General features: G+C 34.5%; 1 protein-coding gene across 2 annotated transcripts; it reads left to right on the top strand.

The window, feature by feature from the left end:
* Positions 1–5790: 5790 nt before the first annotated feature.
* On the top strand, positions 5791–25344 carry LOC128546151 (uncharacterized). Of its 2 annotated transcripts, none has more exons than XM_053524646.1 (3): positions 5791–7118; positions 9960–10194; positions 14382–25344. In XM_053524646.1, the coding sequence occupies exons 1-3, from the start codon at positions 6843–6845 to the stop codon at positions 14573–14575; spliced, it is 705 nt and encodes a 234-aa protein (XP_053380621.1). In that variant the 5' UTR covers positions 5791–6842; the 3' UTR covers positions 14576–25344. The 2 variants fall into 2 exon arrangements, with proteins under 2 accessions (XP_053380621.1, XP_053380622.1); XM_053524647.1 differs by lacking the exon at positions 5791–7118 and adding an exon at positions 8646–8977.
* Positions 25345–25957: the final 613 nt, after the last annotated feature.

Genomic DNA, 25957 nt, shown 5'->3' on the forward strand with positions numbered 1-25957 from the left:
CCGTGGCAGAGTGGTTAAGGTCAGTGACTTCAAATCACTTGCCCCTCATCGTTGTGGCTACGAGCCTCACTCGAGCGTTGAATTCTTCATATGAGGAAGCCACCGAGCTGGCTTATGGAAGGTCAGTGGAAAAATCTACCCAGGTGTCGCTCGTGATGAAATAATGCACGGAGGGGCACTTGGGGTCTTCCTCCACCATCAAAGCTGGAAAGTCACCATGTGAACTATAATTGTGTCGGCGGAACGTTCAGCCCAACAAAACAAAATAAATAAATAAATTATTTGCATGCTAAATTTCAATACAGAGGTTTTAATCAAAATATTGTATATAATTAGAGTGCATTGATGGTCTTAGAACATTGGCTTCAGATGGAGATTCTTTGTGCCAGTTAGGTAATAGAGCATGGGCTGGGAAGTCAGTCTGCTTGATTGATGTTTGTAGAACATGGACTAGAGAACTCAGTCTGCTTGAACTCAGTCTACTTGATTGATGCTTGTAGAACATGGACTGGAGAACTTAGTCTGCTTGATTGATGCTTGTTGAACATGGACTGGAGAACTCAGTCTGCTTGATTGATGGTAGTAGAACATGGACTAGAGAACTTAATTATTCTGCTTGATTGATGATTGTAGAACATGGACTGAAGAACTCAGTCTGCTTGATAGATGGTTGTAGAACATGGGTTGTAGAACTCAGTCTGCTTGATTGATGGTTGTAGAATATGGATTAGAGAACATAGATGGTTGTAGAACTCAGTCTGCTTGATTGATGCGTGGAGAACATGGACTGGAGAACTCAGTCTGCTTGATTGATGGTTGTAGAACATGGACTAGAGAACTCAGTCTGCTTGAACTCAGTCTGCTTGATTGATGCTTGTAGAACATAGATTGGAGAACTCAGTCTACTTGATTGATGGTAGTAGAACATGGACTGGAGAACTCAGTCTGCTTGATTGATGATTGTAGAACATGGACTGAAGAACTCAGTCTGCTTGATTGATGGTTGTAGAACGTTGACTAGAGAACTCAGTCTGCTTGATAGATGGTTGTAGAACATGGACTAGAGAACTCAGTCTGCTTGATTAATGGTTGTAGAACATGGACTAGAGAACTCAGTCTGCTTGATAGGTGGTTGTAGAACTCAGTCTGCTTGATTAATGGTTGTAGAAAATGGACTAGAACTCAGTCTGCTTGATTGATGCTTGTAGAACATGGACTAGAGAACTCAAGTCTGCTTGATTGATGCTTCCAGAACATGGACTAGAGAACTCAGTCTGCTTGATTGATGCTTGTAGAACATGGACTAGAGAACTCAGTCTGCTTGATTGATGCTTGCAGAACATGGACTAGAGAACTCAGTCTGCTTGATAGATGCTTGTAGAACATGGACTAGAGAACTCAGTCTGCTTGATTGATGGTTGTAGAACGCGGACTAGAGAACTCAGTCTGCTTGATAGATGGTTGTAGAACTCAGTCTGCTTGATTAATGGTTGTAGAACATGGACTAGAGAACTCAGTCTGCTTGATAGATGGTTGTAGAACTCAGTCTGCTTGATTAATGGTTGTAGAACATGGACTAGAGAACTCAGTCTGCTTGATAGATGGTTGTAGAACTCAGTCTTCTTGATTGATGGTTGTAGAACATGGACTGGAGAACTCAGTCTGCTTGATAGATGGTTGTAGAACATGGACTAGAGATTTCTGTCTGCCACTTTGATAGTAATAGAGTATAGTCTGCTTGATTGAAGATTGTAGGGCATTGATTTTAGACCTCTGTCTGCCAGATTGACGGTTTATTCGAACATGTTTGATACCGCATTGGAAATGCAATACTAAAAGGGCTGTTATTTTTCTGACAGTTATTATGTTTTTAATAGTTTGAAACCACTGTGGGTTCAAAACCCAATAAGGATTATGTAGAAATCTTTCAAGTGAGGAAGTCATGTGGCTGGCTGTCTTAGGTCAGTGATTCAGTCTAGATCAGGTGGGGGAGCTCTTAAGATATTTCTGAACTACTGTTTGGGGTAACTATTTAAGGGGAAATAAACCTTGCAGTCAGACTGTTATTAAGGGAAGCAAGTTTATCTGCCTATGCCATGTGCAAAGGGAAAAAACTCTTTCAGACTTGTTGTTAATAGAAGGGAGACAATAAGATTAAGCTGTCTTATTGAGGTTAAGTTTTACACAAATTTCGTTCAAGTGTTCCATTTAATACGGCACTGCCAGTATTTTAAAGACAAATAATACAATAAAAAAAGACAGAGAATTTATGGAAAATTTGGTTTTATCAGAGCAAAAACTATGCTTTGTAGACTTTTGCTAACATTGATAGTTTAAGGAACTATCAGCAGCAGTTAAAGCTCATATTTTCCTTTCACCAGCGATACATACAATCAGGACTGATTTTCCATATGGGTCTTGTGTATGACAGGAACTGGAGCCTCTGATTTACCCTTACATGATAGTAAGAGGGTACTCTTATTCTTGATCTTCCTGTATCTCTGTGAGTCTAGCAAGTATAAAATTTTTATTTCATACCTCGTATCTTTATTTCCATGTAATGAGATGTATGAAATGAAATTTTATAGTTGCGTTTGGCTATATATAACTTGTACTCTGTCAGTGGGCTGTAAGGTCCATATCAAATCAGAATAGGACACTGACGATATTTATAACTAACGCCATGTCTTATTCTCAAATTAATATTCATGTGCTTAGTCAAGTTAATGAACCAGTATAGTTGGGTTTTAATCTTTTTGTGCAACACCAACTGAAGTCAGGTGTTTTTATTGAATGCTTGAAGCCAGAATGTGAAGTTACAGTATGTAGCATCAGGTCAATATTTGATTGAGATCTCATCTTGTGTAAAAAATTATTCTCATAGTTGTATGATTGACCTTTATGTCCCTCAAACACTTTACTTACTCTTAGTGCAGTACATTATTTGGTCAAAAAATGATTGGCAATTAAGCCTTAATGTGGACATAAAATATCTCAGTTATGATGTTCTTGGTGATTATGTTCTGTCCACCCAATGGTAATTATTGGTTGCTAGGTATAAGTTCATTACTTGACCATAAATTTTGTTGCCACAGATTTTGTACTTGATTTCCTGAAGATGCTGTTGTAAATGATTTGGTTGGTAGTCAGCATGTTAAACAACTTTTAGAGATTAAAAAGGGGGTGGGGCAAGTACAAATTTTCATTAAAAAAAATAGTAATTCATACATTTCTAAATTATGGATCTAATTGTATGCAATGGATCTTTTTTTCACGAAATAAATTTCTAACAGAATATATAAATACTGAAGAATGTTTAAAAATGTTGACTGCCTTTTAGATCCATGAAAAATTGCTGTGATGTTTATGTGAGACATTCATTTTGTTCTTTCAATAAATCTGTACATGTTACAGTATAAGTCGGGAATGATGATGTGAAAAAACAAGCTGAAGGTTTTATTGCGGGTAATTATATGTTACCCGGCTAGATGTCCTGTCCTTCCTTTTAAATCATGGTAGTTATTATGCAGATTGAGGGAATGTATCGCCTAACACAAGTTACATGTTACCAGAAGTACAGATTACAGATGCTACAAAATAGTTTGTTTTTTTTTCCCCCATAAAAAATGTGTATGTTGTATTAAGTTGACTTTGCCATTCCATTTTGACTTGTTGGTATCAGTCATTGTTAAGACAACAACTTTCTGTTCAAGAGAAAGAGAGCTTTCTGCTACCATTTAGTTAGTTTTCTTCAACTTAAAGAGCTTTGATTGGCAAAACTTTCTTCTACGAAGACAGTTTTCTGTTGAGAGAGCTCTTTGCTGCCAAGGGAGTTTTTCATTGAAAGAGCTTCCTGTTGGTAGAACTTTCTGCTACCAAGAGAGTTTTCCACTGAAAGAGCTTTTTATTGAGTCTCAACTTTCGGCTATCAAGAGATTTTTCTTCTGTAGAAACAGTTTTCGTCAACCAGAAGAGCTTTCTGCTGCCAAGTGAACTTTCTTCTACCACTAGAAATTTCTACTGTTTAAGATAGCTATCTACTATTCATATTGCCAAAAGATATTTCTTATAATGAGCTGGGAGAGTTTTCATTTGAGATTTCTTATATTGAGATAAGGCTTTCTTCTATTATACTAGTTCTGTTAATCCCCTACCATGAGTTGTGGGGAGTTATAGGAATGGTCTCTGTCCATCTCTCTTTCATCCGTCCTTCTGTCTGTCCGACTCTTTCATCCATGTGTAACATTTTGTGTCCGCTCTGTATCTCCTAAACCCCTTGAAGGATTTTCATGCAACTTGGGTCAAATGATCACCTCATCAAGACAATATGCAGAACTCATGAGTCAGCTATGTCAGCTCAAGGTCTGAACTTCACAACTCAAGGTCAAAAATTGAGCCTTCTTATGTGTCCGCTCTGTATCTCCTAAACCCCTTGAAGGATTTTCATGAAATTTGGGTCAAATGATCACCTCATCAAGACGATGTGCAGAACTCATGAGTCAGCCATGTTGGCTCAATGTCAAGGTCACATCTGAATGTCAAAGGTTTGAGCCTTCCATTTTGTGTCTGCTCTGTACCTCCTAAAACCCTTGAAGGATTTTCAAATTTGTTGATGTTTTCATACAAAGTCATGGGCTATAAAATATACTTAACAAGGTCGTAACAATGCTTCGGCCCAATACCACCTTTTCACTATCCATACTAAACAGTGGCAGGGGATGTAGCTGCCTTTCAGACTGCCTTGTTCTGCCAAAAAGCTTTCTTGTAAGATTTTGTGCATGTACTATGAAACTTGTTCATGCTGCCACTCTGTATATCATGTGTAGGAGTTGTTAGAAATCTGGGTAGAACCAGAGCTTAATTGGGATGAGAAAATATCTGTATGTGAAGTACATAACAAAACATAAATATATGATTATGTTCTACAGTCAGAATTCTGAATAATGTACAACAGTGTGGCTGTCTGAATGACGCAGGCATGGTTTTCCAAGGTGTCATAATGATCCTTGTTGTGGTTTTATTACTGTGGGATTATAAAATCTATATGCATATATATATATATTGCTGTCTGACAAATCAATTGCAAGGTTTTATTGAACATTAAACAAGGTAAAAATCTGATAAAAACTAAATCATGTGCACTTAGCCACTCAAGTTTTATTTCTTTTTTTATGAGGGATTGTAATTTTTTTTAACTGATTTGGGAATGAACTTTTTTTGCTTCAGGGTTTTAGCTAGTCCTTAATTACCCCTTACCCTGCTAAATTTCTATAATTAGCTTGTTCATCTTTCAATTTGGACAGTACTATTAATTGTTTAAAGGGGTGCTTGTTAAAAAGATACTGATTGAATAGCGAACAGTGCAGGTCATGATCAGACTGCATGGATGTGCAGGCTGTTTATGATCTACACTGATCTCAAAGGCAGAAACAATCGTGTCTAGCGTGATAAGGGTTAAAAAACCTCTCTGGCCAATTCCACCATGAAAAGTATCTTGGCCTTTTATTGAAGGTGCTGCACCAGATTGGTACTGTATCTTTCAATATTATTCAAAAAATTGATGACTGATCCTCTGAATGGATAACCAGTGTAATACAGTTATAACATTTTAATTTAGGTTACTTGATGCATTCACTGAGTTAATAACATTATTGATATGGAAGTATGAAATTATTAATAGTATTAAACAGATGACGATATCAAGCACAAATACAATTAGCGGTTCATGGTCCATAGGTTACACAAATTGCTTCCCATATTTTGTATAAACCGTGAATGTTGGGATAAAAGATTTTTCATCAATTCTGACGATTGTTTCATTTTACCTGAAATAGTCTTAAGTTTGTCGGTTACGAGTGAATTACAGTGTGTTTTTTCTTTGTACCGAATTTCACTGCAATTATTTGCAATTACGCTTATTTGTTGAAATATTCATGCCGAGTTGTGGAAAACAGTTAAATCTGTGGGACTAGAAAGGAAATAGCTATTTGTATCACAAAGTAATTGACTAATTAGAGAAATGTTGTGAAAAATGCTTGTTTTGTGAAAATGGGTTTCTATAGAAACAGTTTTAAATGAGATTTTATTATATAGAAGAACTAGAGTCAGTTTAAAACATTGAAAATGCTGGATACAGCTGGAATATTAATATATTGAATGAGTCAGACATAGATTTCTTTATTTTGAAATTGACAGAAAAAAATGATAAAAACTGAAATAGGTTTGCTACAAAGATTTGTGGGCTATTGTGGATATATAGGAGATAAATTCTAGTTTGTTGTGCATAAATGTGGCATTGAACTAGGTTCCTGGACTCTGTTTCACGTTCAGCATTATCGCGAAGCGGGATGTTTCACATTGTCCTATCGGGATATTTCATATCTTCCTATTGACTGTAAAGTTCAAAAGCAGGAAAAATGCATTATCATAAAGATATAACACTCCGTCTTAAGATTGTTATTGTATGTACATTTTAAAAAAAGTGCCGCTGATAACCTTTTGGTAGTGAGGTTATCATGGAACGCTACTTCCTTCTGTGTCTCCAATGATAACAGAAAATTGTCAATATTTAATAACCCTTCTAATGACAGTTAAATTGAACTGTTTTCAAATTAGATATTATTTAAACATATTTGGTAATTGAATGTGCAACTTCTAACATGTTAGTGTAAAAAACTGTGGAAGTTAATTCTGGAGTTTAATTGTGGTGAATGACATTTTTTCTGTTCATTTATATATTGGGTGAAGGTTCAGAAAAGAGTGTTCTTCGGATAGGGATCTTTAAGTTTGTGAATATTAAAAATTCAAGGTTCAGAAGGTAGCAGTTTGGATTATGATTGATCATGATGCATATAAAGCCGGTTCCCTTGTTAGATCCTCATACTGCCAGGAACCAGTGCAAATTGATCTGGGACTCGGCAGCTGGGCCCAGAAATACACTTCCTGTCAAAAAGAAAGTAGGTTTTGTCAGTGAATCGAGCCAGACTGTAGCAAGTTCATTCTCTCAGAGTAGATACCCTCGGAGAAATAGTTTGGTTGCTACACGAATATCATTCTATGAGGACAGAACAGAGACAATCCCTAGTGAAGAAATCCCTGACACAGAAAGTAAAGTACAGGTATAGTCATTTGTATTTACTGGGAAAAGAGAAACAGAATCACATAGAACCCTTCACTAGCCTGATGATAGTAACTACCCGCTCTGCTTTGTATTTTTTGGACATAAATCTTCTGAATTAAATCCTACCATGTATTGCTTGTCAAAGATAAATTAGTCCTTTTATTAGATTAAGGATTAACCATATTGAATATTGTAGGGCTTCTCTACAAAGCAACTAAGATTTGTCTGGTTTCTCATCAATGTTGAAGGATACAAATCAATTTTGAAATGAAATTATTTTATAAGTAAGTTTGAACACTATCAAAAAAGGCAGAATCTGCTTCTACATGTTACCCTACACAATCATTTATATATAATGCTGAGTGAGAAGCAAGTCCTTTGCCCATTGTTAAAAGTGAGAAAGATCTCACAAAGAGCAAGGTTGAAAGATGAGACAGAAAAAAGTGTGTCACTTTCATCCCTTGAAAAACAATACAGTGCTATGGTTAAAAAGAAAAGCGATACCTGAAGCAGCCAGCCGCTCAGCAAAAAGACCAAGGCTGGGGCTGGACTGTACATTGCTTGGAAGGGTATATTCTACAATCAGATTGTTCATTGAAAAAGGAGTTTGAATAATCTTGTGTGTATGAATGTGGAATTCGATAGTTTAGAATTTGAGAATTGGGATGATTTATAATTTTCAAGAATTTTGAATGAATTAAGAAGGTTATAAGAACATTGTAGTTGATCCCCAGTTGAAACCAGTTTTGTCTGAACTTGATAAAAATTTATCTGCCTACTTGAGAGATTAAAAAGCTCATTTAAGTTTATTTATCATTGTATACATTGCTGCTGTATTGTTGAAAATGCAATTCCATACAAAATACTTGAATACAGGAGCGTGTTGGTTGATAATGAGTTTGTTTAAATCTCTAAATCAGTTACCATTCTGATTTTTCCTGGTCGTCTTCAGTCATCATTTGTGTATATTAAATTCTTTTTGTCACAATTCCTTATTTCTTTTCATCAGCCATTTTGTTATCTCAGAACACAGTTCTTATGCAACAAAGTTCAGGTATTCTTCATGTAGCATAGCTCCTCGATACTTGGGTTGATGCCCTTGCGTCTTAGAGCTCCTCGATACTTGGGTTGATGCCCTTGCGTCTTAGAGCTCCTCGATACTTGGGTTGATGCCCTTGCATCTTAGACGTGTTTTATGCACGTTTAAAGAAGCCTGTGCACCTATTGAAGTCTCTTGTCAAAGACTTACTTAAAGAATGAACTATAGGCTGACTTGCAGGAAAAAATATCATAAAAAGAGTTTTAAGGAAGTATCTATTGCTGTAATTAGACTTTTATTACATAAACTAGTAGCGTGACCATACTCATAAATATTTATTCCATAAGGTAATGTTCAGTTTTAATACTGGATAATAACTGGAAGTAATTACTTACAGAAATTTCCTTTTAAGCCGTAGTTCCGTTTCCATAGTTACCATGATGTTGTGTTATTGGCGTAGAAAGAAATATGATGCTTTGATATAGAAAAAAACAAATGACAAAAAAATATGACATCTTGAGGGTTTTGACTGGTTGTACTTTCATGAAGACTTATTATTTTACTGTTTCGACAATTATGTAATTGAAAGAAACATGCTGTTGTCAAAGATATTTAGTAGTAAACAAACTTGGGATGTAACAGCAGTTGGATTAAATCACAATGATAATACCGGTATATCTGCATGTGATAATTACCGTGTTATGTTAGAACAAAATGATAGAGATCAGTGTGGATGTATGCTGGAAAATGAGGGAGAAATGTGTGGATGTAGAATGGTGAAAAGATTGAGGATTAGAGGTCGACCAGGACTTAGTGATGTATGTATTGGAGTCTGATTTAAGTTTCATTTCTGTATAGCATTTCGGAGTTCGAACAAAACTTTTGTTAGAATAATGCAACTATATGGAGGGTATCAAATGCTAAAAAGTGCCATTTTATTAGCATTGCAAAATGTTTGATTATAAACTAAAACTGTTGTTGATGTTTTTTTAATGTGTAATTCATAGTAAAACAAAAATTCATCTATGTGATAAATAACTTCCTTTTTCGTAGAGATTGGTAAAATGATTTTTTTTGGGGGGGGGGGGGGGGGGGGGGGGGGTTCTTTTAATATAGGTATTTTTTAGCAGAACAAAATTGTGGTCTGAAAAGCATCTTTTTTAGAAGAATATCAAAATACCTGGCTTTAGACTTATGGCTCAGTCACACTACACCATATAGCGTTAACAGACGTCCAACATATAACAAAATTTTCAATCCGATGTGTCCGTTCGCTTTTGTTTCTTTTCCAATTCTCATGCGGTGCTGGCACTCCTTGTCCGGCGATGTTCGGTCCATCCTGTGGAAGGTTTTGTGTGTGTTCAAAATTTGGAACGTACACCACCAGACAAAGTTGTGCATTTTGTTCGTTTCTCATGCATTCCTTATTCTGTACTTGTCTGGTTTGCATTTGTTCTTGTCCGGTGGACCTGATGGCCGGACTATTACCGAACATGCAATGGATGTAACGTAATATGATACATCCGTTGCATGTCCGGTAGTAGTGCAGCCGTGAATGTTCAACGGACGATAACCGATAATACATTTGCTTCAGGTTTACAGAATGTATTGACATCTTGAGGCTTCTGTAACTCGGACAGTGAAATTGCCAAGTGCAAAGACCTGTAAAATTGTTTAACGCAGCATCTTCTCAGATTGTCATACATCCATTGGAGATTATCAGACTATCTGTTTGGTAACTTCAGTATTTTAACTCCATAGCTTTACATTTCATAAGTAACCTCATTTGTGTACTTGCAGGTTAAGATATCATTTGACGACCATGCTACGACCACCTTTGAGTATGAGGGTGAGGAAGCTGCCCTTGAGACTTACCTCGAGGAACATCCTGATGAGAAAGAGGAAGCAGAAAGTGTCAATATAGTTAATGGTGTTACTGAAACCAGTGATGCACACTTAATGAATGATTCTCCAGCAGTCCCGCTAGAACCAGAAACTCATATGAAATCCAACACTGTCTTAGGCACAAGCGGAGGTAGGCTTGTTAATCATTATTATACAATTTTAAAACGTCTCTAAATTAATCAAGAGACAAACAATATAAGGTACTTCAGTTAGTAAGAATGCTACTTATCAACATGAAAGTCTCAAGAAAATGACCGTAGTCCTTGTTACAAATGATGGTAAGCATTTCTTTTAGGTCACGAGGAAAATGTTCCTCTAGGTTGAAATCCAGCAAGATGTTTAAGGGTATGTACGCTCCCCCAGAAGTAGATACAGTTGAAAGCCAGCAAGATGTTTAAGGGTATGTACGCTCCCCCAGAAGTAGATATAGTTGAAAGCCAGCAAGATGTTTAAGGGTATGTACGCTCCCCCAGAAGTAGATACAGTTGAAATCCAGCAAGATGTTTAAGGGTATGTACGCTCCCCCAGAAGTAGATACAGTTGAAAGCCAGCAAGATGTTTAAGGGTATGTATGCTCCCCCAGAAGTAGATACAGTTGAAATCCAGCAAGATGTTTAAGGGTATGTACGCTCCCCCAGAAGTAGATACAGTTGAAAGCCAGCAAGATGTTTAAGGGTATGTATGCTCCCCCAGAAGTAGATACAGTTGAAAGCCAGCAAGATGTTGGGTATTACCTTTGATGGTAAGTATGTTTCTCCAGAACTAAATACTCAGGGAAATTTATGTGACTTTGGTTAACAGGGATGTTTAGCATTAGACACTTGTATAAAATCCAACAGTGTGTTAGAATAAGTGAGGGAAAGTTCTTCTTGAACTAAAATCTTACCATGAGATCTGGTATTTCTCTGCTTTGCATCTTGTTGAGATTTTTTAGTGATGTTAGCTGGTTAAGCAAGAGATACATTTTCTGTCAACATACCAGGAAGGTGTTAGGGTAAGTTCCACTTACAAGTGTGAATGGAGTCGAGAATGATGGGATCATATTAACACCAGCCCCCACATGTGAGGTATGCTTGTTTGTGTTACTGTTCTTCAATAATAAACCTTAACAGGTTGATAGGTGCTGGTAGAACTTGTTACAGTAATATGATGCTGACAAGTTATTTCTGAACTGTGACATATTCTTGTACTATGAGTTCAAATTCTAAGGTAAGTAAACTAATGTTTAGTTTCCAAAGGCTCATTTTCAAAGAAGTGTAGGTTGATGTTAATCTATAGATCCCAAGAGCAGAATAATCTGTTCTCAAGTCAGACTGCTGTTTATAGCCACCATACTTCATGATGATTGCTGGAGTAATAAGTAAAACATTTGTTTTAAGAGACCAGTATGCCAAAGGTGAAGGTCACAAGGGCCATTTGGACTGAAAAAATGGGTCTCAAACAATAACTAGAGAACAGTTCTACATATTTACAAAGACTAACCTGTGTGTATGATAAGTAAAAATAACATCTGGGTTATGGGTCAAAGGTGGTAAAATTAATTATTCATAAGGCATGAAATGAAGTCTGAACAGTAAATGATGATCACTTTGGCCAATTTTTGACAAACTTTATTAGATTATTGAAAGAAGACAGTAGTAATGAGCAGGTCTAAGGGCTGGTATTTGTAACACAGGGATTGATATGAATGTTCTTGTCTATGAAAGAATTGATCAGTTGAATCCTTTTAGCTCGACTACCTGTAATAAGCACAGAGAATAAAGAAGCTGAACATCTGTCACAGCTGTGCATCATTCAAAGATTTGTTCTTCTCTGATATACCGTCTGGTGTATGAACTGTAATAAACATAGAATTTAAAACCTGCAGATTTTGTCATGGAAAGTCTAGTGAATTCTCAAAAATAGCCTTTAATTTTGAAATACATTTTTTAGCTTGTTTGATTTTTAAAAAAAATTCCTTGAGGTATTGTCGTCACTTGATTGTTGGCGTCAGTGTCGGCGTTGGTTGAAAGTTTTGTTTAGGTCCTACTTTTCTCAAAACCAGTAAAGCTACAGCTTTGAAATTTTGCTCACTTGTTTATCATCATTAAATGACTGTGTAGGCCAAGAACCATAACTCTGATATGCATTTTGTCAAAATTATGGCCCATTTGTACTTTGTAATTAGAGTTTCTTGCTTCAAAGTTTTGTTTAGATCCACTTTTTCTCAAAAAGTATAAGAGCTACAGCTTTGAAACTTTGCACACTTGATCATCATCATTAGTTGACTGAAGGCCTGCAAGAACCATGCATTTTGTGAGAATTTTGGCCCTGTTTTTACTTAGAAATTTTCAGTTTCTTGGTTAAAATAATTATTGTTGTTTAGGTCCGCCTTTTCTCAAAAACTATAAAAGCTATAGCTTTGAAACTTTGCACACTAAATCTTGTTTATCATCATTTGTTGACTTTGTAGGCCAAGAACCATAACTCTAACCTGCATTTTATCAGAATTATGGCCCTTTTTGTACTTAGAAATTCTGGACTATAACTTTTCAGCACTTGCAAAACAAGCAATGGCATCCATAGGCAGTGCTCTTGTTGAAAATTTTTATAGTCTGTTGATTATAAAAAATCTGTATATTGAAGCATTCTCTTCATTAGCTATCTGTGTGTAACATATCTTACTTTGTCAGCTTATGAACCATGAGGATAAGACCTTTCAGCTTCATATTTGTTTTGCTATTAATTAAAACTCAGTGGTAATTAGGAGGAAGCCTTTTTCACAAGGTATTTTTATCTTCCAATTACAAGAATCAATCTTTATAAATGTATTACAGTGTAAGTGGGTCATTTACTTTTATTCATAAGAATAAAGTTAGAGCTGAACATTTTTTGGCGATAATTACTTTAATATCCTTCAAATCAACAAAAGAAATAAATTAGAATCTTGTCTCCACAAATAGATAGAATGCTGTAGAGTTGCTGGCAGGCATTACTGCTTGGCCCCATGAACAGGAAACTGTTACTGTTCTACTCAGTTAAAGTATATAGGGACATTTTAGATGTACATAGAGACAATATACTAGGGACATTTAAGGTGTACATAGAGACATTATATTAGGGATGATAGGACATTTAAGATGAATGTAGGGACATTTAAGGTGAATGCACTATAGCATTATAGGGACATTTATGGTGTATAATAGGACATTTAAGATGGATTTTGGGATATTTAAGATGAATATACTACACATCAGGAACATTTAAGGCGAATATATACTAGGGGCATTTATGATGTATAAGGGTTAAGATGTATATAGAGACACTTTTGAGGTATAAAGGGACCGTTTATATGCATATAGGGACATTTAAGGTGTATATAGGGACATTCAGTATATATAAAGAGACATTTAAGATGTATATAGGTACATATAAGGTATATACAGGGACATTTAAGATGTATATAGGTACATGTAAGGTATATACAGGGACATTTAAGATGTATATAGGGACATGTAAGGTATATACAGGGACATTTAAGATGTATATAGGGACATGTAAGGTATATACAGCGACATTTAAGATGTATATTGTATATAGGGACATTCAAGATGTTCACATTAGTTTGACTTAGATGTGTTGATCCTCACATCTTATTAGTACGAAAAGCTAACCTTTTTAATAATGGACATAGTTTTGTTAACCTCTTAGTTCTCTATTTGTAGCTGAAACTAGCTACATCATATTAAGCCTTAGCCTGCTGCAGGCGAATTTAACAGCCTTTGCAAACAGCTTGGAACCAGATCAGACGCCGATTAAATCGGCATCTGATCAGGTTCCAAGCTGTTTGCTACTCTGACAATATTTCTTCCAATTTTGGAGCAAATTGAATGAACTTTACAATTTTAGCAGACGACATTTCCAGCAGACGACAATTTATCTAGCATGCTAAAGGTTAATGACGAGAAATGCTCAACTACACAAAATGTTGATATTCACTATAAACAGTTGCAGCTATGATTCATAATTTATTGATATCTACAACAAACCTATTCATGCATAAGACATAATTCATGTCTATATGTATTGTTGATTTATTGAACAAATGAGTGTCTCTTTTTGTTTATTTTGCCCTTTTGAACTTAGTTTCATTAACATAAATGCAGATGGGAATTATCTTATTGTTTTTTTTTGTGGGAAAGTGTAATGATAGGTTATTGCGTTCTCAGTTTTATGCTGAATTACTACAGGCCACTTCCATTGAAAATTGTTGATATTGTCAGATAAAAGGAAATGAAACACTCAGGTTTAATTTTAATCTTTCATGTTCTGCTTCAGGAGGTCTAACTAGCTACAAGTCAAAGATACAGACCCAAGACTTTCAGTTTGGTATGAGCCCTGAGCCTGAGGTCACGTACAGTATGCCAGAGCTTGAACAGGAAGAACCCGAGAGTATAGACCTGTTACCGGCCGATGATAATGAACTTGATGCTTTTTCAGCAGAAGTTGATAAAGCTGATATGTTGTTTTGATGTTGTGTCAAACATAGGGTGAAAAAATACATAAATTCATATGCAATATATGGAACACTAAATGTCTCAAATGAGTACTCCGGGTGTTTACACAAGCTACATCATATATTGATTACACATTCAATCTAGGCATAATAATTGGTTGCATAGAGAAAGGGCTGGCCAAGATTACTGTGAAAACTTTTAATACATCTTAGTGAACAAAATGACTTTCTTAGATGCCGCAACATTGCATCTGTTCACTTCTCCAAAATTATCTGGAAAAAGAAATTTGTGTGCTTTTTTTAAAAACATACATGTATATCGTTTGGTGAACATTCAGCTGAAGACACAAAGCATAGCTACAAATATTTTCAGTCCTTCAAAATGTGGAATTGATTTGAATCTGAAGGCGTCTTGCTGAACATATAGGCTGCAAGATTGTCTTTCAACAGAATATTGAAGCCAGTACAGGATTGCAGTGACAGACTTATTGCCAAGCATTTATGTTCAAACAGGCTATGCAATAATTTATTTAGCATCACAGAAAATGTGCTATTTAGGTTATTAGAAATTAGAGTTTTGTTTTAGTTTATTTATCGGTAGAAAATAGAAAAAAATATTTTAGTAAACATCACTAGGTGATGTTATTTCTCAAGGATATTTTTATACAGCTCAGTAATAATTACATGCAAGTTTTGGGAGCGGTAGATAATCTATACATTATGTAAACAGTTTGTTTTTTTTGTAATAATTTGTTAAAACTTGAGCTGTTGCCAGTTTTTAAGGAGTTTTGATTCTATGTTTAATAGAGGGAAAAGAATAATAGCTATCAGTGTAGTAATACTGAACTTTGGTACATTAAAAATGTCTTCTGCCTAGAATAACTCAATGAATAAAGCAATTTCACCCAACTTTAAATTGAAAAAAAGGGGACTACTTTTTGCAACCGTAAACTGAACAGACTTTGTCTCACATAAGCATATTAACATCGCTTTAAAATGAGGTCTGGTGGAAAAACATTGGTACATTTCATTTTAATAAGTCAGGGCAGGCAAAGTTACATAACATTTTAAGTCCTGCCAAGGCAGACATTTGTTTATTACATTTAAAGTCTGACCAAGGCAAACATTGATTACATAATATATGTCTGACTGAAGCAAGAGGTAGTACATTACATTTAAGTCGATGTGACATTACTTTTAAGTCTGGTCATGGCAAACATTGGAACATTTCATTTAAATTTGACTAGTCAAATGCTGTTACATTTAAATCTGCCCAAAGGCAAACATTGTTAAATTACATTTAAATCTGAATGAGGCAAACATTGTTAAATTACGTTTAAATTACCTGAGGCAAACATTGGTTTATTACATTTAAATCTGGCTGAGGCAAACATTGGTATATTACATTTAAATCTGAATGCAGCAAATATTGGTATATTACATTTAAGTCTGGTCAAGACAAGTCACGATACATTCTATTTAAAATTGACTGAGGCAAACAATGTATATTACATTTAAATCTTGCCAAGGCAGAAAGTGTTACATTGAATTTAAATCTAGTGGAGCATTACATCTAAATCTGGTAGAGGCAAACAGTGGTATTTAAGTCTGAGACAACGGTGTTGCATAACATTAAATTTAAATCCGGCCAAGGCAGACAGTGGTATACAGACTAGTTCCATAAAAGCTACATAAACGTGCAGTGTCACATTATGATGATGCTTGGTAGTGTTAAGATGTGTTCATATTAATTGATATAATCTGATATGTTTTATTTAAACATATAAATATTTGTATCTTTGTTTTGTCACTACAGTGTGAAGTGTGAAAGTAACTGTTAAAACTGTTATTTTAAATACAAAAAATTTGGTTTATATAAGAAATGTCCATTCCAGATGACATTCCAACCAGCAGTAACAGTAAGTGATAAAGAATTGAACACCATGTTTCGTTTTAATTTCAGTTAAGTGCAATACAGTTCATAAATTCCTCTAGCTTGAAAATGACTACGAGTACCTGTAAATAAGGAACAGAATTACTCTATCTGATATATACGTGTTACTGCTACAGTGACGGAAGTATGTGCGGCACTTTGATGTTTACCTTGGTCTTGAGATTTGACAGTATAACCCTTCCGTTAGATTTGTGATGATAAAGAGGTTCTGTATGTCTTCCCTTACCAGGAATAGATTTTTCCCAAGTATAAATACATATTTTTTATTACAATATTTCATAAAGTTGTAAATGTGTTCAGGTTTAAGTTGCTATGGTGAATCCTTAAAGGTATACGTGTAGTAGACTTTCAAAAGTCTGTGAGACAAAGAGTTAGAAAAGAATGAAAAGTAAGCTCAAAACCTGAAAATTGCTGTACACATTTTAATACAGTACTGTGGATTTGGTATTTCTATATGGTCAACCTTTAGCTTTCTAAATTTCTAAAATGATCTGGTCACTGAAAATTAACTTACTGAATTGCAAACAGTGCAGACCATGATCTGCATGCATCATTGTGCAGGCTGATCTTGGTCTGCACTGGTCGCAAAGGCAGAATCATTTGCCGCCAGCAGCCTAAAGGTTAAGTAGTTGAAAACCTTATTATTTGCAATTCAAAGCTTGTGAGTTCTAAACATAAGAATGGTTAATGTTTACCTATGTTTTAAACTCGCAAGACACACCATCTATGAATATATGAGTTTGTTTAAATTTTGTTCCCAGTTTTGAAAAAAATTGTGCTGATGATATATATGGCTTTACTTTATTTTCAAGTTGTTTAAATATATGTACTATAAAAGTCTTTGTACTTAAATTACACAACTAATGTATAATTTACATTGTATTCACCCTGATGAAGTTACTTTATGCATTGACGGCAGTATGGGCTGGTCCCCACATGCCACCTTCTTTATATACATTAAATGCGTTAAACATTGCATTAAGAAAAAATCATTTTTGTTGAAATATGTGCTAATTGTCCAAAGAGGCACAGCATAAAATGTTAGGGATATCAAATGATTTATATTTTAAACCCATTTTTTTAGCCTTTGCTGTACGGAAATATTCTGGGTGTGCTGTTTTTGTACATGAACACTTTGTCTAGAATCACATTTAGTCGTGCAGAGAATGAACCAGCAAGTAATGTAAATGAGTTAAGTACAAGTATTTTGTTGAAACTTTCAAGAATAATAAGAGTATATTCTGTTATATTGTATGTAGTTTATGTATTGTATGTTTTTCTTTCATCTATTTATAGACATATGTAACCCTTACCCTGCTAAATTTCTATAATGAACTTGTCCATCTTTCATTTTGGACAGTATCATTAAAAGGGGTTCTTACAAAAAGATACTGACTGAATGGCAAACAGTGCAGATCATAATCTGACTGCACGGATGTGCAGGCTGATCATGATCTACACTGTTTGCAAAGGCAGAATCATTTGTGTCCTGCATGATAAGGGTTAATACATAATAGAGTCATCCTTATATCCTTCTTACAGGAAAAAGAAAGTGTACGAGATATAAGATGATTCAGATACATGACAGTGCAACTGATCATTTGATAAGCTACATTTATTATATTTTGTTTTGATCTAAGTTTCGATTTTTTGCACCAGTTGTTATGAAAAAATCTTTTGTAATTTGTTTTGCTGTTCATTAATTACACACCATTCCCTGATGTTTGTGTACACGATTTATCAGTGTTGTATGTGGTTATACGCTTGTACATCCGTGACTGTGTAAGTTATGACTTGTGTTCATACCGTGAGTCACTTATTGTTGTTAAGACTTGATGTACCAGCAGCTTGTCCCAAACATTTTAGAAAATCACAGCTTTACTAACACTAGCTTTTTGTAATACACCTGCATAATTTCTCTATTTCATTTTTACATATTATTGTGTCAAGTCATTTTACATATTTTGATTAATTAATTTCAAACTCATTTACCAATGAATTGTATGGTCAAATTTTCTTATGTACATTTGTATTGCTTTATTGTAGAACAATAACTTCCATTATTTTTGTATCTATATACTTACATTAAATTTTAATTCTTTGCTGAAATAACATACTATTCATAAGTTGTTTTTTTTTACATTATTTGGTAATATTTTGCCACAATTAAAGGGGCTTAAAAGTAAAATAAAATATGTTGTTCAGTAACTGATGTAAAAATGCATCATCTGTAGACAATTATATTCATGATTTAACATAATGGTCCATCAACTCACCTGCACTTTGTTTCATGCAATCCTTGTCAAGTTCAGACCTCTGTGAAAATCATCCAACGTAGAGTATTTTTTATGATGTTGCTCATTTACACACAGTGTGTTTTTTTGTCTTTAAAACTCAGTTACACATTTCCCTGCTAAATTTCTAAATTGGACTGGTCTATCATTCAGTTTTGGCGGTACCATTTATTATTCGAAGAGGTGTTCACTGAAAATTTACTGGCTGAATAGTGAACAGTACAGACCATGATCAGCCTGCATAGATGCAAAGGCAGAATCCCTTGCCACCAGCAGGCTAAAGGTTAATTTAAAAATGATATCTATTGTGAAACAGTGATCACACAATGTCTCATGGGGATGAACAGAATTCTCAAGTAGGGGACTACATGAATTGTCCAAATGAGCTCATATGCTAGAGTCATCAGTGCTTGAGCAAACCGTGTTTCACTGTATTTAACTGCTGAAGCAGAGGTTATGTGCTTATAAAATATCCATAGCTAAGTGGATCAGCAGAATTTCAAAAGGAAAAACATTTTTAGTTCTGGATACCTGTATGATCTCTATATTCAACCTTTGGCCTGCTGGTGGCAAATGATTTTGCCTTTGCGACCAATAGACCATGATCAGTCTGTACATCCTTGCAGTCTGATCATGGTATGCACTGTTCGCTATTCAGTCAGTAAATTTTCAGTGAACACACCTTTGAATGATAAGTGGTACTGCCCAAATTGAATGATGGACCAGTCCATTTTAGAAATTTAGCAGGGTTAAATTTTTGTTAAGAAACAAGAACAAATGTTAGTAGAAACTTAATAATAGATTTGTGTTATATTTTAAAAAATGCCTTGAACATTTCCCCTGTACATATATTCCATTGACAATATAATCATTCCAAAAGCATACATTTTGCAGCAGCCAATTTGATTGTATAGCATAGAGTGCTTAGTGTTTTAACACGCATATCCATTTTGAAATTTAATTGATAAAATTATGTTCTTCATGTCTTTCAGTGGCTTATTGAAATATAAGGGTGGGTTTCACTGTTTTAACTCTTACTCTGCTAAATTTCTATAATGAACTTGTCCGTCTTCCAGTTTGGACAGTACCATTAACTGTTAAAAGGGGTACTTACCTAAAAGATACTGGCTGAATAGCCAACAGTGCAGATCATGATCAGACTGCACAGATGTGCAGGCTGATCATGATCTACACTGGTCGCAAAGGCAGAACAAATCATGTCCTGCATATAGAGTTATACAGTGAGTTTATTATGCTATAATTTATTCTGGTACAACAGTTGAATGAAGAACAATGTAAGCTATAAATAATTGAAATTTCTTACAAAAATATACTTCAAAATACATAGATGAATATGTATATTATCAAGAACGTGAAAATTTACACTTGCCTTATTAAAATGTGAAAGACATTGATGAATCTTAGAAGTATTTGAATTTTACTAACATAAACATCATAACTTAAGAATATCTTGCCCAAAAATTTTGCTTTGCATGTGACTCGGAGAGAGTAATATATAGTTAAAACCATTGAAAAGACAGGGAAAAAAAAGATTGTTGGTTTTTTTTTTTTGTTTGAATGTGCAATCAAAATATCTTTCACTTATGAACACAAAATTACATCCCTTATGGCTGTATATCTCTTGTGAAAGTACTGCATTTGGTTATCACTCAGTGAAATATATCTTGATCTTACACTGAAACAAAAAAATAGAGAAATATTGTAATTGAAATATTTTGAAGTGTGAAGTACGATTGCTAGAATGTATTTAGTGTAGAGACATTAATCTTTACCCTGCTAAATTTCTGTAATGAACTTGTCCATCTTTGAATTTGGACAGTACCATTAACTGTTAAAAGGGGTGTTTACAAAAAAGATACTGACTGAATGGCGAACAGTGCAGATCATGATCAGACTGCACAGATGTGCAGGCTGATCATGATCTACCCTGGTCGCAAAGGCAGAATCAGTCATGTCCAGCATCATAAGGGTTAAGTAGACATAGAAATGTTTGTTATGGATATGCCTGTAAGTAGTTACAAACTGCTTATAAAGCTATGTAATGCATTCCATATAGATTTTATTATTCTTTATGATACAACTAAGGAAAGTTTATGTGTTTAATAGAATATATTTTTTGTTAAGTTTTATATATTGTCCCTGCTTACATTCTTACAACAAAGCAAATAATTCCCCAAACAAGGTTCTTCAATATTATTTCATATATAGTTGCTTTAAGTACACGAAAATGTGATTTACATGTAAAGTTAGCATCATATTTTCGTTAATGTTATATTTGATGGTAAAATTTGAAACTTGCTGATTTTGATTAAAGAAAAATGGATTATAATTTTATGTAGATTCTTAAGATACAAGTTTTTACATTCAATACATTATAAATTATAAAGTAAGTGCATTTGGGTTTTATATGAAGTCATTTTTTTGTTTAAGAGATAATTGAGCCGTGCCATGAGAAAACCAACATAGTGGGTTTGCAACCAGCATCCGCGCAGTCTGGTCAGGATCCATGCTGTTCCCTTTTTAAAGCCTATTGAAATTGGAGAAACTGTTAGCGTACAGCATGGATCCTGACCAGACTACGCAGATGCGCGGACTGGTCTGGATCCATGCTGGTTGCAAAGCCACTATGTTGGTTTTCCCATGGCACAGCTCAATTATTTGTCCCAAACTCAATTCATTATTTCATTATTTCATGTAAGAAATAACCAGTTACCTTTGCAGATAAAACATTCTCTAGATATAACCTATTATCTGTATAGATAAAAGACAGTACTTCATAGGTACAAGCAGTGATTTAGGTAAATAAAATCTTTACTGTTCATGTTCTGGACATGTTGCTTTTCAAGAAATAATTTTGAAAACACTCCAAAGTTTTCAGGTTTTTGAAAATAGGTCAGTAGTCGGAAAAAAAAGAAAATTACGAATAAAGAGTGTTTTATATACATACAATTTTCACTGAATTGAATACCAGTAGTTTTAAAACAATAATTAAGTGAACCACAGATGCTACATACTAATTTCGTAGTTACTGTGTTCTTGACAAAAAGCGGTTTTGAACAAAACAACTGGTGGATATTTTTAAGTTGATGATAATGTTGATTTATTCAAGTCACTACCTGGCTTGTATCATCTTTCATGAAATTTTTTTCATCACAGCTCTGCTTTGTATTACATGAAAACACATCATGAAATCATGAGCTATAGTTGTACTGTGAATGTTTTACTTGTAGACAAAGCCAATGTCTCCATTTCTGCTTGTACACTGTCAGCAGGCAGTTTTTGCTATATTTTGACATTTTAAGCTTTAATGAAGTTCTTTTTTTGTTAAAAGTTCTCATGCTTTGTTTTGTTAAAGAGTATTTTTATATAATGATGCCAGTTAGCTTGAAGCATGTTATACTAGTAATACGAAATTACCACTTTTATTGTTCAAAGTGGTATTATAACTTAGAATGTATGTATGTGCATGTGTCTGTATGTTGTTGAACCTAACTGCACAGGCACTGCCTCAGCTAAAATATAATGTAAATCTACAGGAGTTACAGACAAAATAGAAAAAAAAACGTTAATATCCATTACATGTCAGCTGAACTCTCATTCATGCTCAGCTGATAAATGTGTAAAACTTCTGACACTTTCATACAAACAAGGGAATAACAGGATTGCCGAGCAGAGATAAAAATGAAAATTATATTTCCTGTGTTAGATCCCTGGACTGACACAATTCTGTTTAGCAGTTTATTATTGTATGTATACAGTATACAATACAAAATGTACTTGTTTTTACAGTGGTTATTTTCAGTCATTTAGTAATAGATTGCCAGAATTTGCCATATAGAATATTAAGTTATTTGTATATAGGTAAAAAGCTGTCAGATACCTTTTGAATCTTCTTAACCTTTAGTCTGCTAAATTTCTACAATGGACTGGTCTATCATTCAGTTTGGGCAATACCATTTGTTATTTGAAGGGGTGCTTACTGAAAATTTAATGACTGAATAGAAAACAGTGCAGACCCTGATCAGCCTGCACGGACATGTTCTTGGTCTGTGCCAATCGCAAAGGCAGAATCACATGCCGCCAGCAGGCTAAAGGTTAAAGTAGTGTTACAGAAATGTTTAGTTGTAGCTAGTTACTGTTACAAGCAAAGCTTTGGTTGCCACAACAGAATCCACCTTGTCACATTTTATTGATACAACGTATTTAAAAGTAAGAAAATAATTAGACTAGAAACTTTTTTATAAGGCAGATTTTCATAAGCTGGACTTCATATGAATTCTTAAGGTAGTTCTGCATGATTTAATGGCGTAACATCATTTATCCAGATAACTTAGAATCAAGCCTGGACTTTGAATATGGAAGGAAAAACCATTTTAAAGTCAATGGCAACCTGCAGTTAACTCTATTCTTAACAGTAATGTTATTGTCTTTATAAATAATAATTATATGGTGTTGAATAGTTCCAAATTTTGCCTTAAAATCAGTTTGATGTGTGGATCTCTTAAATCATGGGCAAATATATTCAAAACAAGATCACAGATTATACATATTATTTCACCATACTATTTATAATTGTGAGAAGTTTCATTAAAATCTAAATTGTAGAAAGAATTCTGTTTGCAAAAATGTCATCAAAATTGTGATTTTCTCATAGACTGCCAGTATGAACGCTTGTTTAAGGTCCACAGTTTTCAAGTCAATGTAGCAAAATATCAGGCACATTACCATTATTTGGCAAATTTTCCCAGTTCCCGAGATTTTGGAAATTTAGGGTTTAATCAAATTCTACATTGTAAAAATTTTGATCTGAGTCTGCAGAACTGCTTGTGTCAGTTGATGTTGCTTTCTAATGCTTATATTAAAGCTTATTTGCATACAACAGACATAACAGACATAACAGACAAGGAGGGTATAATGGTGAATTGAGCCGTGCCATGAGAAAACCAACATAGTGGGTTTGCGACCAGCATGGATCCAGACCAGCCTGCGCATCCGCGCAGTCTGGTCAGGCTCCATGCTGTTCGCTTTTAAAGCCTATTGGAATTGGAGAAACTCTTAGCGAACAGCATGGATCCTGACCAGACTGCGCGGATGCGCAGGCTGGTCTGGATCCATGCTGGTCGCAAACCCACTATGTTGGTTTTCCCATGGCACGGCTCAATTTAATAACAGCGGAAATACATTAGGTTGAAGATAACTAAATTTAATTGCAGAACTGCTTAAATTGTAGGTATAAAAAGACAGTTATAGTTAGGTATATTCATTGACAGTACTGTTCGTAGGTAATCTTTTTAGAATCTAATACAAACTGTTGCAAACTTGTACACTTGTATTCTTAGTGATAAACTAATATGTCTGATTCAAAAAAGTTAAATTATTTTATTTTGAGATGATTTATTCAGCCAAATCTCATTAAAATCTTTCTTGACTAGACAGTGAAAAAAATATATCTTTATCAGAAATTATTTCCTTCTTAAATAAAGCTTGCGAGAGGACATGAAATTTTTCAGTGATTTATGGGTGTTTGTCATAAGTTAACTCCATGGTTACCATGTACGTGTGGCTAGTTGTCTAGGAGACACAGATCATTATTTTCCTTATTTGAACGGTGCGTTTTCTTCAGACTCAGCACCCTGTTAGTTATTATACTGTTTCTTTTTGACTGTTGTTTCAATGCTCTTGTCTCTGATAAGAAGTTCTTTCAGCACAGGTTTTTGTACATATCCTTAGTGGTTCTTGAAAGTAACCTGAAAGATGATTGTTTACCTTTGTCCCGCTTTTAATCAGGGTATAAATATGACAGTTCTGTTTAAATGTTTAACCTAGATGGTGCACCGATCTAAGATTTCGAGGGGTTTTGTGTATAAATGGTTCGAATATTACATGATAAGAAGTGGTATTCTAAGTTTTTTCACATGTCAAAGTAACTTATGATTACGACACAAAATAATACAGGTAGATAATTTTCCAGTTCTGGAGCAAAAGTAAGTTTTGAATTGGAGGTTCATTTTACTGAAATACGTTATACAAGGATCTTTACATAGATTTCGTTCAGAAAAGAATTAAAACTAATGAAATGGACAGAAGAGTGTTAAGATTTATATCTATAAATATTATGTACATTGGATTTTAATTATTATGATACAGGAAGGATAAGCAGAATGAAACTAAGTTGTAATCATAATATACAGGTGGTTGAATTGTCTCCCTTTGAAAGCATATTGGTAAACCTTACTTGTTAGGTATTTAAAATACTCTGAATACAACAGTTGGGCTTATGGATACATAGGTGATAACATGTTTTCTGTGATTTTTTAAAATCTTTTTTATTGAGTATAAGTCTCATTACGTATATAATTAATAATTATATAATATATTCTATGTATATGTTACGGACATTATCAGTATATAATAGTGTTTTTGTTTGTGTCTGTACTTTAATTTTTTGTCTTTGATTCTGGTAGTACTGTATATAGTCAGTGAGATAACAAATAATAAATTCATACTACAGTATAATGGTATTTGTTATTTTTATAGGGGGTCACTCCATCAAAGGTCAAAGTCATAGGGGCCATTGGCCAGTCACACTTAATTTTAGATCAATAACTGGAGACCCATTTGACCTAGAACCTTCAAACTTCATTTGATGAAAGGGCTTATAAAGTAGATGACACCTATTCTTTTTGGGATTACTTAATCAAAGGTCAGGGTCACAGGGGTCCCAACATGGAAAATCATTTCTGATTAATAACTTGAGAACCACTTTACCCAGAATGTTGAAACTTCATAGGATGATTGGAAATGTATAGTAGATGACACTTACTGATTTGTAGGTCACTTTATTAAAGTTCAAAGTCACAGAGACCAGAAATTGGAAAACAGTTTTTGATCAATAACTTGAGAACAGTTTGACCCGGGTTACCTTCAAACATCAGCAAAGGTCAAGGTTACAGGGGCCTGAATATGGAAAACTCTTCCCGATCAATACTTGAGAACCTTTTTGCCCAGAATGTTGAAATTTCATAGGATTATTGGACATGCACAGTAGATGACACCTATTGATTTTGGTGTCTCTCAACCAAAGGTCAAAGTCGCAGTGGCCAGAACATGGAAAACTGTGTCTTATCCA

This window comes from Mercenaria mercenaria, chromosome 15 (assembly GCF_021730395.1).
Source record: "Mercenaria mercenaria strain notata chromosome 15, MADL_Memer_1, whole genome shotgun sequence".
NCBI lineage: Eukaryota > Metazoa > Mollusca > Bivalvia > Venerida > Veneridae > Mercenaria > Mercenaria mercenaria.